The sequence below is a fragment of the Pelobates fuscus genome, chromosome 2 (assembly GCF_036172605.1).
Source record: "Pelobates fuscus isolate aPelFus1 chromosome 2, aPelFus1.pri, whole genome shotgun sequence".
Classification (NCBI taxonomy): domain Eukaryota; kingdom Metazoa; phylum Chordata; class Amphibia; order Anura; family Pelobatidae; genus Pelobates; species Pelobates fuscus.
Window position 1 is genome coordinate 258,863,538 of NC_086318.1, and position 12,521 is coordinate 258,876,058.

General features: G+C 43.1%; 1 protein-coding gene across 1 annotated transcript in view; it reads left to right on the forward strand.

Moving 5' to 3' along the window:
* The window catches only part of QPCT (glutaminyl-peptide cyclotransferase), a 298,053-nt gene that overhangs the window by 225,257 nt on the left and 60,275 nt on the right, over nucleotides 1-12,521 (forward strand). Inside the window, exon 3 of the mRNA XM_063443353.1 lies at nucleotides 2,700-2,972. Coding sequence (XP_063299423.1) covers nucleotides 2,700-2,972 — 273 coding nt within the window. The remainder of the gene's footprint in view (nucleotides 1-2,699; nucleotides 2,973-12,521) is intronic.

Sequence of the window (12,521 nt, forward strand, 5' to 3'; positions counted from 1 at the left end):
CATGTTACTACATACTCCGCAATTAAACAAACAAACCGCACTCTCTTGTTCTAACAATCAGCATATTGTTTCTTCTTTAATCGTTCTGTTACAAGCGTTGCCTCAGTGATGTTTTAATAATTTTACATTATAGTTATGGGCATGCCATTAACCTACTAAATATAAAAAGAGGCCGACAATTCTCAGAGATGATATATATTGTACTGTTTTCTCCCCATCCTGTATGTAACTTTATCGTCTACCCTTCTTTATTCTGTACCCTTGCAACTTTACGCCTCAATAAAAGAAAGATTGACAAAAAAAAAAAAAAAAAAGAGAACTTATATTAATATTCCTGCTCCCACACTTTGACACCCCACGGCCCCACACCCAGAGACGACCATGGGGCGAAAGAACAAAAAAAAAAAACAACCAGAGACATCGAAACTGCCTGACATTAGGCTCTCATTTGAGAGGCCGACTCCGCGCACGCCAGCTAAGATGGCGCCGGAGGCTCAGAGCGATGAAGAAGCCTCAATGGAATCTAAAGACGAGCAGGGGGAACAGGCTTCCACATCAGGAAGCAGCATGCACTCAGAATCAGAGGCAGAGGGAGATTCATTGCCGGCGACACGAGGAGACATTAGAAACCTCCAGCAGGACTTCAGGAAGGTGTGGAAAGCAGACCTCAAAGGAGCCCAAGCGGATCTGGGTAAGCTCACAACTAGAGTAACCGATCTAGAGTCAAGGGAGGCGGCACGAGATACTCGAACACAGGCCACCCACGATCAGCTGGAGAAAATGACCACCCAGATCCAGAAACTTACCCGAATGGTGACTGTGCAGGAGTCCAGGCACAGGCGCCGCAATATCAGAGTCAGAGGGGTTCCTGAGCATATTGGGGGACCAGAGCTACTCCCCTTCCTGCAACGAATGACGACAGCCATGGGCCTAAAGAGGGGGGAGAACAACCAGCTGCGGGTGTCAGCGTTCAGGATACGCAAATCAGCATCGGCTCCCACAGAAGCCCCCCGAGACCTCATAGCAGTAACGTCTGATGTGGCAGCAAGGTCTGCAATTATGGCATATTCCAGAGACACTGGCAACATCAACTTTGAGGGCAGCTCCATAACGATATATGCAGACCTACCGTTCGCGGTACTGACAGAGAAAAGGAAACTGGCCCCAACTGCAAAACGCCTGCGAGACGCAAAAATTAAATACCGATGGGGGATGGACGGAACACTGGAGGTCCCAGGAGACAATATGGTGACTACACTAGACTCAACCGGTGACCCAGAAGCCTTCCTTCAGAGCCTGCACCAGTCAAGGCCACCACAGAAGACCACACAGCTAGCGGGAACAAGCGATCATGGCACTCCTAAAGTCTTTGCCCAGAGACTGCAAAAATTGACACCAGGAGAACATACCCAACGCAGGAGAGGGGAGATAAAACGCCTAGCTCCGATATAGGGGACTTTGCTCACCTTACCTACCTTACAACGACACACAGCATTACAGCGCAATCAGTCCTACACATAGGGCCCATAGCCTGCACTCAAATCACACACGACCAACACTCGAATAAACAATGCACAAAGGTTTGTCCCTCTTGATAACCCAGACGAAATCAGTGAAACCATACCAAGTTACATAAGTTTGCTAAAATGTTATGATATATATATATATGTTTGCTAAATGTTATTATCTATGAGACACATTGAATGCCATAACCCATACGAGAAGGCACAACAGTGTCATGTTATTAAGAATCATATATTGGAAAAGTGTTTTATTGTATATAAAACTCCAATAAAATATAAAAGAAAAAAAAGAACTTTGTTCTCTTTCAATAATGCACAATATATTTGACTGACATATAATAACAGCTAGTTGGTGTGAGGAAGGAAGATTTTTTTTTTTTTAAAGATTATACTGATGAGTGTTTATTCCTCATTAGAGATGTCACGAACATAAAATTTTCCGTTCGCAAACAGCGAACGCGAATTTCTGCAAATGTTCGCGAACGGGCGAACCGCCATAGACTTCAATAGGCAGGCGAATTTTAAAACCCACAGGGACTCTTTCAGGCCACAATAGTGATGGAAAAGTTGTTTCAAGGGGACTAACACCTGGACTGTGGCATGCCGGAGGGGGATCCATGGCAAAACTCCCATGGAAAATTACATAGTTGATGCAGAGTCTGGTTTTAATCCATAAAGGGCATAAATCACCTAACATTTCTAAATTGTTTGGAATAACGTGCTTTAAAACATCAGGTATGATGTTGTATCGATCAGGTAGTGTAAGGGTTACGCCCGCCTCACAGTGACAACTAGCCATGATATACACACGTTCAGCCTAGCATGCTCAAATATAACACACTTCTGTCTAAAAAAAAAAAAAAGAATGCAGCTTCCGAATAAATCTAAAATGGATGCTGTCCAGGAGGTGGGAGGGTCTGGGAGGGAGGGTCTGCTGCTGATTGGCTGGAATGTGTCTGCTGACTGAGGTACAGGGTCAAAGTTTACTCACTGATGACGAATATGGGGCGGACCGAACATCGCATATGTTCGCCGTCCGTGGCGAACGCGAAACAAGTTATGTTTGGCGGCGAACTATCTGCCAGCGAACTATTCGGGACATCTCTATTCCTCATGTATTACTATATATGTTACTTTGTTACCTGCTTTACATTTAATTTTTTTTTCTTTCACCAGCACATTATAGAGCGTTTACAAAAGCTTAAAGCAGGGTGGACTATAGAAGAAGATACATTTCAAAGTCAAACTCCTTATGGCTATGTGACATTCACGAACATAATCAGCACTCTTAAGCCTTCTGCCAAGCGTCGTTTGGTCTTTGCGTGCCATTATGATTCAAAATACTTTGGTTCTCAGTGGGATGGAAAAGTATTTGTAGGCGCAACGGACTCTGCTGTACCTTGTGCAATGATTCTTGAACTGGCACGAGCTTTAGATAATCGCTTCCAGGTATGTTTAAATGTTTTCAATTTTATTACTGTAAATTACATTGTAATTGATATTGTAATATTTTTTTAAATGACCTGCAATTGTCAATTGCCTGTTTAATAAAGATAATGTGGATGCAGTTGCCAAGACCCAAATATGCAAGTTAACATGGGAGTAAATAAGTGTTTGCGTAAAAATGCTGTAAGAGTCTAGAGTAAAATTGTCTCAGGGTTTCTTGGGTAATACCTATAGTGAATGGATGGTTTTAAGGCTTAATGGGTTATTATTGGGGTTGGTGAACAGATTCCAAGATTAGGTTGCCAACATTCTTGGAAAAAAACAAACATTGGCCATGCTAATTTGTATAATCAATACACAATATCACAGGGGAAAATATCACCGGATGTTGCATAACATCACAGGAACATAAGAGAAAAAATAAATAAATTGAAATAGGAAAATTCCCTTACTCGCTAAAAACTGTTTACAATGTGTATACTATGTTTGACTGTACATGTTGCATTGTGTGTGTATATTAGTGTTCCATTGTGTATACTGGCTGTCAGTATGTGTGTACACGTGTAGTGTTGTGTCATTGTGTGTATACTGTCTGAGAGTGTAAAGCAGCGTGTGCATAGCAGTGTGTCATTGTGTGAATACCATATCTAAGTGTGTGTATAGCCTTATCCAAGTGTGTGCCTACTGTGACTGTATGTACACTATGAGTGTGTGGTGGTGTTTGTCATCATGGTGGTGTTTGAGTGTATTCTGTGTGGCGGGTGTTGTTTGTGTGTGTGTGTGTGTGTGTGTGTGTGGCATGCATAATAGAGGTAGATATTCTGTCTCAATTTCTCTGAACACTCTTCCAGTGGTCAGAGAAAAATACTGGCCTTTGCATTGCTGGTATTTTTGCACCAGCCAGACAGCTTCAAGTACTAGCTGTTCAGTTATAATAAGTCATGTGGCAACCCTATGCAAGATGCAAAGAGCAGGAAGCAAGCAAGCATATATGTGGTGCAGGGGCAGAGCACGGTATAAGCACACATAAGGGCTTGCTCCTGTCCTCCCGCCCCACCACCTGCTCTCTCGATCCTATTCCCTCGCATCTCATCCGCACTTTGTCTCCCTTTCTTGCTCTTCCTCTCGCTAGCATTTTCAATCTCTCCCTTTCCTCTGGCACATTTCCCTCACCCTTCAAACATGCAACCGTAACCCCGATTCTGAAAAAGCCCAACCTTGATCCCAACTCCCCATCCAACTACCGCCCTATCTCACTACTCCCATTTGCCTCCAAGATCCTCGAGAGAGTTGTGTACGCCAGATTGACAGACTTTCTCGAATCCAACTCTCTGCTTGACCCCCTTCAGTCTGGATTCCGCGCTGGTCACTCTGTCGAAACTGCTGTGACCAAAGTATCCAACGACTTAATTGCTGCTAAATCTCACGGCCACTACTCTATCCTAATCCTCCTTGATCTTTCTGCCGCATTTGACACTGTTGATCATCAACAGCTTCTTCACATTCTTCGTAACTTTGGTCTACGGGATACTGCTCTCTCCTGGTGCTCCTCCTACCTCTCCCAGCGCTCTTTCAGTGTTTATTTCTCTGGTTCTGCCTCTTCTCACCAACCCCTCTCTGTCGGCGTCCCCCAAGGATCTGTCCTCGGCCCCCTATTGTTCTCCATCTATACTGCCTCCCTTGGTAAACTCATCAGCTCCTTTGGTTTCCAATATCATTTATATGCAGATGATACGCAAATCTACCTGTCCTCCCCTGATCTCTCTCCGCCCACCTTGACTCGTGTTTCTGACTGCCTCTCTGCTATTTCCAACTGGATGGCTGCTCACTTCCTTAAACTCAACCTGTCCAAAACAGAACTTCTAGTTTTTCCTCCCTCAAGTGCTGCTACTCCTGTTGTCTCCATCCAAGTCAACGGCGCTACTATCACCTCTACCTCGCAGGCTCGCTGCCTAGGGGTTCTTTTCGATTCTGACCTCTCTTTTATTCCCCATGTCCAATCGATAGTCAAATCCTGTCGCTTCCAACTCAAGAACATAGCGCGCATCCGCCCATATCTAACGCCAGACGCGGCTAAGATATTGGTTCATGCTGTTGTTCTCTCTCGCCTCGACTACTGCAATCCCCTTCTGACCGGTCTTACATGTTCCCAGCTTGCACCGCTGCAATCTGTAATGAATGCGGCTGCGAGGCTTATTTTCCTGTCCGGTCGCACCTCCCACGCCTCCACGCTCTGTCAGTCCCTGCATTGGCTTCCAGTTAGATATAGGGCCCAATTCAAAATTCTGGCGCTTGCTTACAAATCCCTACATAATGCTGCTCCAACATACCTATCCTCCCTCATACACAAGTATGTCCCGTCGAGACCCCTGCGCTCATCCCAAGACCTACGCCTATCCTCTGCACGGATCCCCACCTCTGACGCTCGCCTTCAAGACTTCTCTAGGGCTGCACCTATTCTGTGGAACTCCCTTCCCTCCTCAATCAGACTTTCACCCAGCCTCCACTCCTTCAAAAAATCTTTGAAAACTCACTTCTTCGTTAAAGCGTATCAATTAAACTGTCAGCAGGCTTCTCATCCCCCACCCCATGACTCCTTTCCTGCAACTGTCAAAAATGACCTACCAAGCACTCAATAAACCCTTCTCTAACAAACTATTTAATTCCCCTACTTTAACCCGTTTGTGTCACTATACCCCACTTCCTCTAGCATGTAAGCTCATTGAGCAGGGCCCTCAACCCCCTCTGTTCCTGTACGTCCAGTGGTCTGATTATGTGTCTGTTAGTCCACCCATTGTACAGCGCTACGGAATTTGTTGGCGCTATATAAATAATAAAATAATAATAATAATAATAAGGGCACAAAGAGAACATGCACAAAGCAGGGAGTAAGCACACATGGGAATGCACAGGGAGCTTGCATAAATCAGTGAATAAGCACACATGGGGAGACACAGAAAGTATGCACAGAGGAGGGATGAGTACACATGAGACAGCACAGGGAGTAATCACACATAAAGGGGTACAGGGAGGATCAGAGAGCATGGAGCAAGCAAAGAGCATGGAGCAAGCACAGAAAATGGTCATATGAATCTGGGGCACACCCAAGAGTATGATTAATTACAGATCGTGATTTCTTCACCTATATGTATCTTTCCCTCCTGTAATGCTAGAGACCTGTGAGTCTTGAACTATGTTCCTTTTTATTGGGCCCTGCAATACCTATCTATCAATGCTTTTCTGTTTTGCAATCTTCAATAAAAAAAAAAAAAATTAAAAAAAATTCACAAAAAAAACAAAGTTGACAGTGTGATGACAGATGGAAGCAGGAGGAGACGCAGCCGATAACCGGTACAATCTACCACAATACGTGCTGCACTCACAATATACTTAAAATTGGTTGTTTTGTTCTGGTCTATGCAAGTTCAACACCATATGGGGTTTATTTACTAAAGAGTGCTTGCATTACTTTAAGTATTATTTGGATGTTCTGCACCAAACAACTTTTTTTGATTTTCAGGTCTGGGAAAACAATTTACATTGTACATTTTTATGATTTTAAGTATATTGTGAGGGAAGCACGTATTGTGCTGGTTCTATATACATTTGTTACACAGGCGGTGTATTGAGTATGCAGCTGTTAGAAATTTTTTGTTTTGCACATTGTAAAGAGAAGTGCCTAACACATTTTACACTGTTGTGAAATTTCTTTGGCTTTTTGGTAACAGGTATATGCTCACTGTACTACTAACCTCTTATGTATACAGTTGTGCTCAAACGTTTGCATACCCTTGGAAAATTGGTAATACATGTGCCATTTTTAAAGACAACATGAGTGATCAAGCAAAACACACTTCTTTTATTTCTTATGGGATTCATATTCAACTGTAGGATATAACCGAATGGCACAATCATAAAACAAAACATTTCAACAAAGAAAAAAATGAATGACCCTTGTTCAAAAACCTGCATACCCTTAGTTTGTAATACTGTGTATTGCCCCCTTTAGCATCAATGACAGCGTGCAGTCTTTTGTAATAGTTGTCTATGAAGCACCTAATTCTTGCAGGGGGTATAGCTGCCAATTTGTCTTGGCAAAATGCCTCTAGGTCACGCAAAGGTTTTGGTCATCTTGCTCAATGATATTAAGGTCAGGAGACTGTGATGGCCACTCCAGAACCTTCACCCTTTTTTTCTGTAACCACTTGAGGGTCAACTTGACCTTGCGCTTAGGGTCATTGTCATGCTTTAAAGTCCAAGAGTGTCCCATGCGCAGCCTTCGTGCAGAAGAATGTAAATTGTCTGCCAGTATTTTCTGATAGCATGCTGCATTCATCTTGCCATACATTTTCACAAAATTCCCTGTGCCCCTAGAACTCACACCCTCCCCCCCCCAAAAAAAAAAAACATCAGTGCGCCACCACCATGCTTCACAGTGGGGATAGTATTCTTTTCACTACAGGCCTTGTTGACCCCTCTCCAAACATAGTGCCTATGGTTGTGACTCTATTTTGGTCTCGTCACTCCAAATTACAGTGTGCCAGAAGCTGTGTCAAAGTGTTGCATATATTGTATATTGTAACCAGGCTTTTTTTGTGGCATTGGTGCAGTAAAGACTTCTTTCTGGCAACTTGACCATGCAGCTTATTTTTGTTCAAGTATCGTCACATTATGCTCCTTGAAACAACCACACCGTCTTTTTCCAGAGCAGCCTGTTTTTCTCCCGAGGCTACCTCTGGGTTTTTCTTTGTATCCCAAACAACTCTTGACAGTTGTGGCTGAAATCTTTCTTGGTCTTCCTGACCTTTGCTTGGTATCAAGAGATCCACAAATTTCCACTTCTTAATAAGTGATTGAACAGTACTGACTGACATTTTCAAGGCTTTGGATATAGTTTATATCCCTTTTCACCTTTTATAAAGTTCCATTACCTTGTTACGCAGGTCTTTTAACAGTTTGTTTCTGCTCCTAATGGCTCAGTATCTAGCCTGCTCAGGGCATTCACATGAGAGCTAACAAACTAATTGACCATTTATACACAGACACAAATAGCAATTTAAAAACCCACAAGTGTGGAAAATTAACATTTTATTGTCATTTTAATCTGTGTGTGTCACTTTGTGTGCTGTAGCAAACCGAGGCGTGCCTAGGGTCTCAAGCGCCAGTGGCGAGAAGTTGTATCGGCACCCCCTTTTCCCCCCTAGCCGCATTCATGCTCCATATAATATGACTCCAATATAAGTGCTCTACCATGTAAAGGGAAGCTTAAGAAACAGACCTAGCATTATATTTTGTTTCCAGATCCTCCCTGTCCCATAAAAAATAAATAAATAGGAATTAAGGTTCCTAAGGTTTCTTAGTAACAGAGCCCTGCCAGTCACCCAAAGCCCCCCCGCACTATATGAAATCAATGCAAGGAGAACTCCTGCAATCCCTCCCACCTGCTAGTGTACATATCAAATAATGCCAATGATAATCTATTATCAGCCTCAAATCATAAATATATATTTAAACACACATTCATACTTGTGTGATGATGGTGATGTGCCAGAGGAATGCTTGTCACCAGAGGCGGCTCTCTAATTAGGCGGTTTAGGCGGCCGCCTAAGGCCTCGCGCTAGAAGGGGCCTCGCGGCCGCCTAAACCATGTAATTAGAGAGCTGCTGCAGGGCGTTCTTTCCCAGAAAAAAATAAAAGAAATATTATTTAAATACTTTAATGTCGGCCGGCGGCCACATCAAGATTGCCGCGGCGCCGGCGATATTAGAAGATGAAACCCTCTCACATTAGTTTCCCCGTGCAGGAGTGAGTCCCCTCCCCTCCTCCTGCACACTAGCTGGTAATCGGCCAATCCGCGATGCCGATGGTGATGACGTCACAACGTTGCGACGTCACGACGTAACCCCTCCCTGCATCCCCCGCCTGCGGTACCGAGATGAGTAGCTGCTGCTGAAGAAGAAAAGAGAGCAGAGGAGAAGAGAGAAAACGGAGATAACTGAACGGAAGAGCAGAGGAAAAGAGAGAAAGGTAAGGAGAGCAAAGGAAAATATATTAAAGGAGAAGGGAAGAAGGAGAGCAAAGGAAAATAAATTAAAGGAGAAGGGAAGAAGGAGAGCAAAGGAAAATAAATTAAAGGAGAGGGGAAGAAGGAGAGCAAAGGAAAATAAATTAAAGGAGAGGGGAAGAAGGAGAGCAAAGGAAAATAAATTAAAGGAGAAGGGAAGAAGGAGAGCAAAGGAAAATAAATTAAAGGAGAAGGGAAGAAGGAGAGCAAAGGGAAATAAATTAAAGGAGAAGGGAAGAAGGAGAGCAAAGGGAAATAAATTAAAGGAGAAGGGAAGAAGGAGAGCAAAGGAAAATAAATTAAAGGAGAAGGGAAGAAGGAGAGCAAAGGGAAATAAATTAAAGGAGAAGGGAAGAAGGAGAGCAAAGGAAAATAAATTAAAGGAGAAGGGAAGAAGGAGAGCAAAGGAAAATAAATTAAAGGAGAAGGGAAGAAGGAGAGCAAAGGAAAATAAATTAAAGGAGAAGGGAAGAAGGAGAGCAAAGGAAAATAAATTAAAGGAGAAGGGAAGAAGGAGAGCAAAGGAAAATAAATTAAAGGAGAAGGGAAGAAGGAGAGCAAAGGAAAATAAATTAAAGGAGAAGGGAAGAAGGAGAGCAAAGGAAAATAAATTAAAGGAGAAGGGAAGAAGGAGAGCAAAGGGAAATAAATTAAAGGAGAAGGGAAGAAGGAGAGCAAAGGGAAATAAATTAAAGGAGAAGGGAAGAAGGAGAGCAAAGGGAAATAAATTAAAGGAGAAGGGAAGAAGGAGAGCAAAGGAAAATAAATTAAAGGAGAAGGGAAGAAGGAGAGCAAAGGAAAATAAATTAAAGGAGAAGGGAAGAAGGAGAGCAAAGGAAAATAAATTAAAGGAGAAGGGAAGAAGGAGAGCAAAGGAAAATAAATTAAAGGAGAAGGGAAAGAGCACATGGAAAATAAATTACAGGAGAAGGGAAAGAGCACATGGAAGATAAATTAAATGGGAAGGGAAAGAGCACATGGAAAATAAATTAAATGGGAAGGGAAAGAGAGCTCATGGAAAATAAAGGAAAGGTCCCTTTATCCCTGCAGGCATTTTCATGTAAACACTGCCTTTTCAGAGAAATGGCAGTGTTTACATTACAACCGAGGAGCACCTCCAATGACTACTCCTTAGTCTGCCAGTACAGGTACTTTCTGGGTTAGTGCTGCACTGACGTTCAGCACCTGCACGCTCTATTAGGAGATGATAATTAACCATGGCAGTCACCCCTGACTTGACTCCTTGGCTGACATCAGTCATTGTGATTGACTGAGATCATCAGTTTAGATTATGTTAGCCAATTGGGCGGATCCGGCGCTGGCGGACTTGTGCAGCTCTTGAAATTAGGTAAGTTTTTACTACATTGGGGGGGGGGGGGGGTAAATAGTTCAATACAATAGGGTCAGGAAAACACATTTGTGTTCCTGATACTGTAGTGTTCTTTTAATACTCTGTTGACAACTTTATTTCAGTTTTAGGAGACATCAACAAGAATAACTAAGTAGTCAGCCACAAACCTTTTATATATACCCAATGATTGTGTATAGGTATTTTGTAGAATAATTTAATAACAAAAATAAGTTTGTGAATAGTGAGATTATGAGGTTTATTAATGTTTGCCTTAAAATATGCAATTTATACAGTTAATTTTAATATCGCCTGCTTATTATTTTTATTTTTACCGCGCGTGGGGGGGGGCCTCATATTTGATTTTCGCCTAAGGCCTCCAAAAGTCTAGAGCCGCCTCTGCTTGTCACCATATTGCAAGTATAACACCGGTACATCACTCCTTATGACAAGCACAACATAAGTAAAGCACACCTTATTGCAAGCACATTTGAAGCATGTATTATTTATAGATAAGACTGATGTATAACCCTGCACAAGGTTATATCTCACACACTGTCCTGATATATACCACATGTACAGGGCAATATATAGGCCCCAGTATGTACACAAGGTTATATGAATTTCCCTGTGCAGAGGTAAATATCAGGTCAGTGTGTGAGACATAACCATGTGTATATATTGGGATCATATATTCACTTACACCAGCGTTTTGCACTCACAGGACTTGCCCTAGCATGAAGACTGCACTTACATGACTTGCCCCAGGACTTCTAACAGCCTTTTGCACACAGGAGGAAAAAGATGCCGGATATGAGAACTCCGGCGGCGACATCACATCATCCATGATAATTATCCATGCTCTCACACTCTTGCGGCCGCATCTGCATCAGGCCACGGCTAGACTCTTAAAGCAGCCATGGCAGAACTTTTTAAGGATGCATCCTACAGTGGCCCCAGGGCAGTGCAGCCCTACACCATATTACAAACAGGAGACTTTACTGGTGTGTCTACATTTTTTTTTTATATATATATATATATATAACTAACAGATACCATGGTTGTGACCGATAACCTCTGAGTGTAATGGCCACAGTTTGTGTGTGATATATTTGGCTGTCTCAGTGTAATAAGGATTGCACATGATTTATTGGGTTGTCTGTGTATGAGAGGAATAGTTTGTGTGTGATGTGAATGTGTTTACTCATTTTGTGCTGTCAATATGTGATGTTGACTGCTTGTGTTTGTGACAGTTTTGAGCTGACTGTGTATGGTAGGATTAACGTTTTTTTGTCTTTGTGTGATAGTAATAACTCCTTATGAGTAGATGGCATCATGTAACTGTTTATCATGGCTGCCTGTGACCTGTATAAAAATTGGTGAATCCGAGACCAACACAAACTAAAATTACTATATGTAATCCTGGGTACATCATATAATTTACTTAAAAGCTACACCTCAGGTTACTTACTGTCTCAGTTGTAATGCCACTGTCTGGAGTGTCCACTCCGCTTCTCTCAGTCCCTCTGCAAACTGCTGTCTCAGCCAGGTAGGTAGCCGCACTCTCTGCTCCACTCGCTTCTACTGCCATTTTATCCATGTCTCTTCTTCCCCCTTCTTCCCCCTTCCATCCATTTCTCTGTTTTCCTCCCTTCCATGGACGGAAATCCATGTCTCCCTCCCCATTCCATCAACATGTCTCCCTCCCTTCCATATCTATCCCCCCCACTTCCCCCTCCCTTCCATATCCCTCCCCCCATGTCTCTCTCCCCTCCATGTCTCCCTCCCTCCAATCTCTTCCCCCCACGTCTCCCTCCAATTTCTCAACCCCACCAATCTCTCTCCCAATGTATCCCTCCTTCCATATCTCTCCCCCATGTCTCCCTCCCTACCATATCTCTGTCCCCCATGTCTCCCAACCATCCATCTCTCCCCTCCCCTCACCATGTCTTCTTCCCTTCCATATTTCTCCCCCCATTCCATCCATGTTTTTCCCACTTTCATCCATGTCTCTCCCCCATGTCTCCCCCTCCCATTCAGGTATTTCTCACTTCCATATGTGTCCCTTCCATACCTCCCTATCCTTTCCATACATATCTCTCCCTCCATTCAGGTTTTTACCTCTTGCATCCATGTCTTC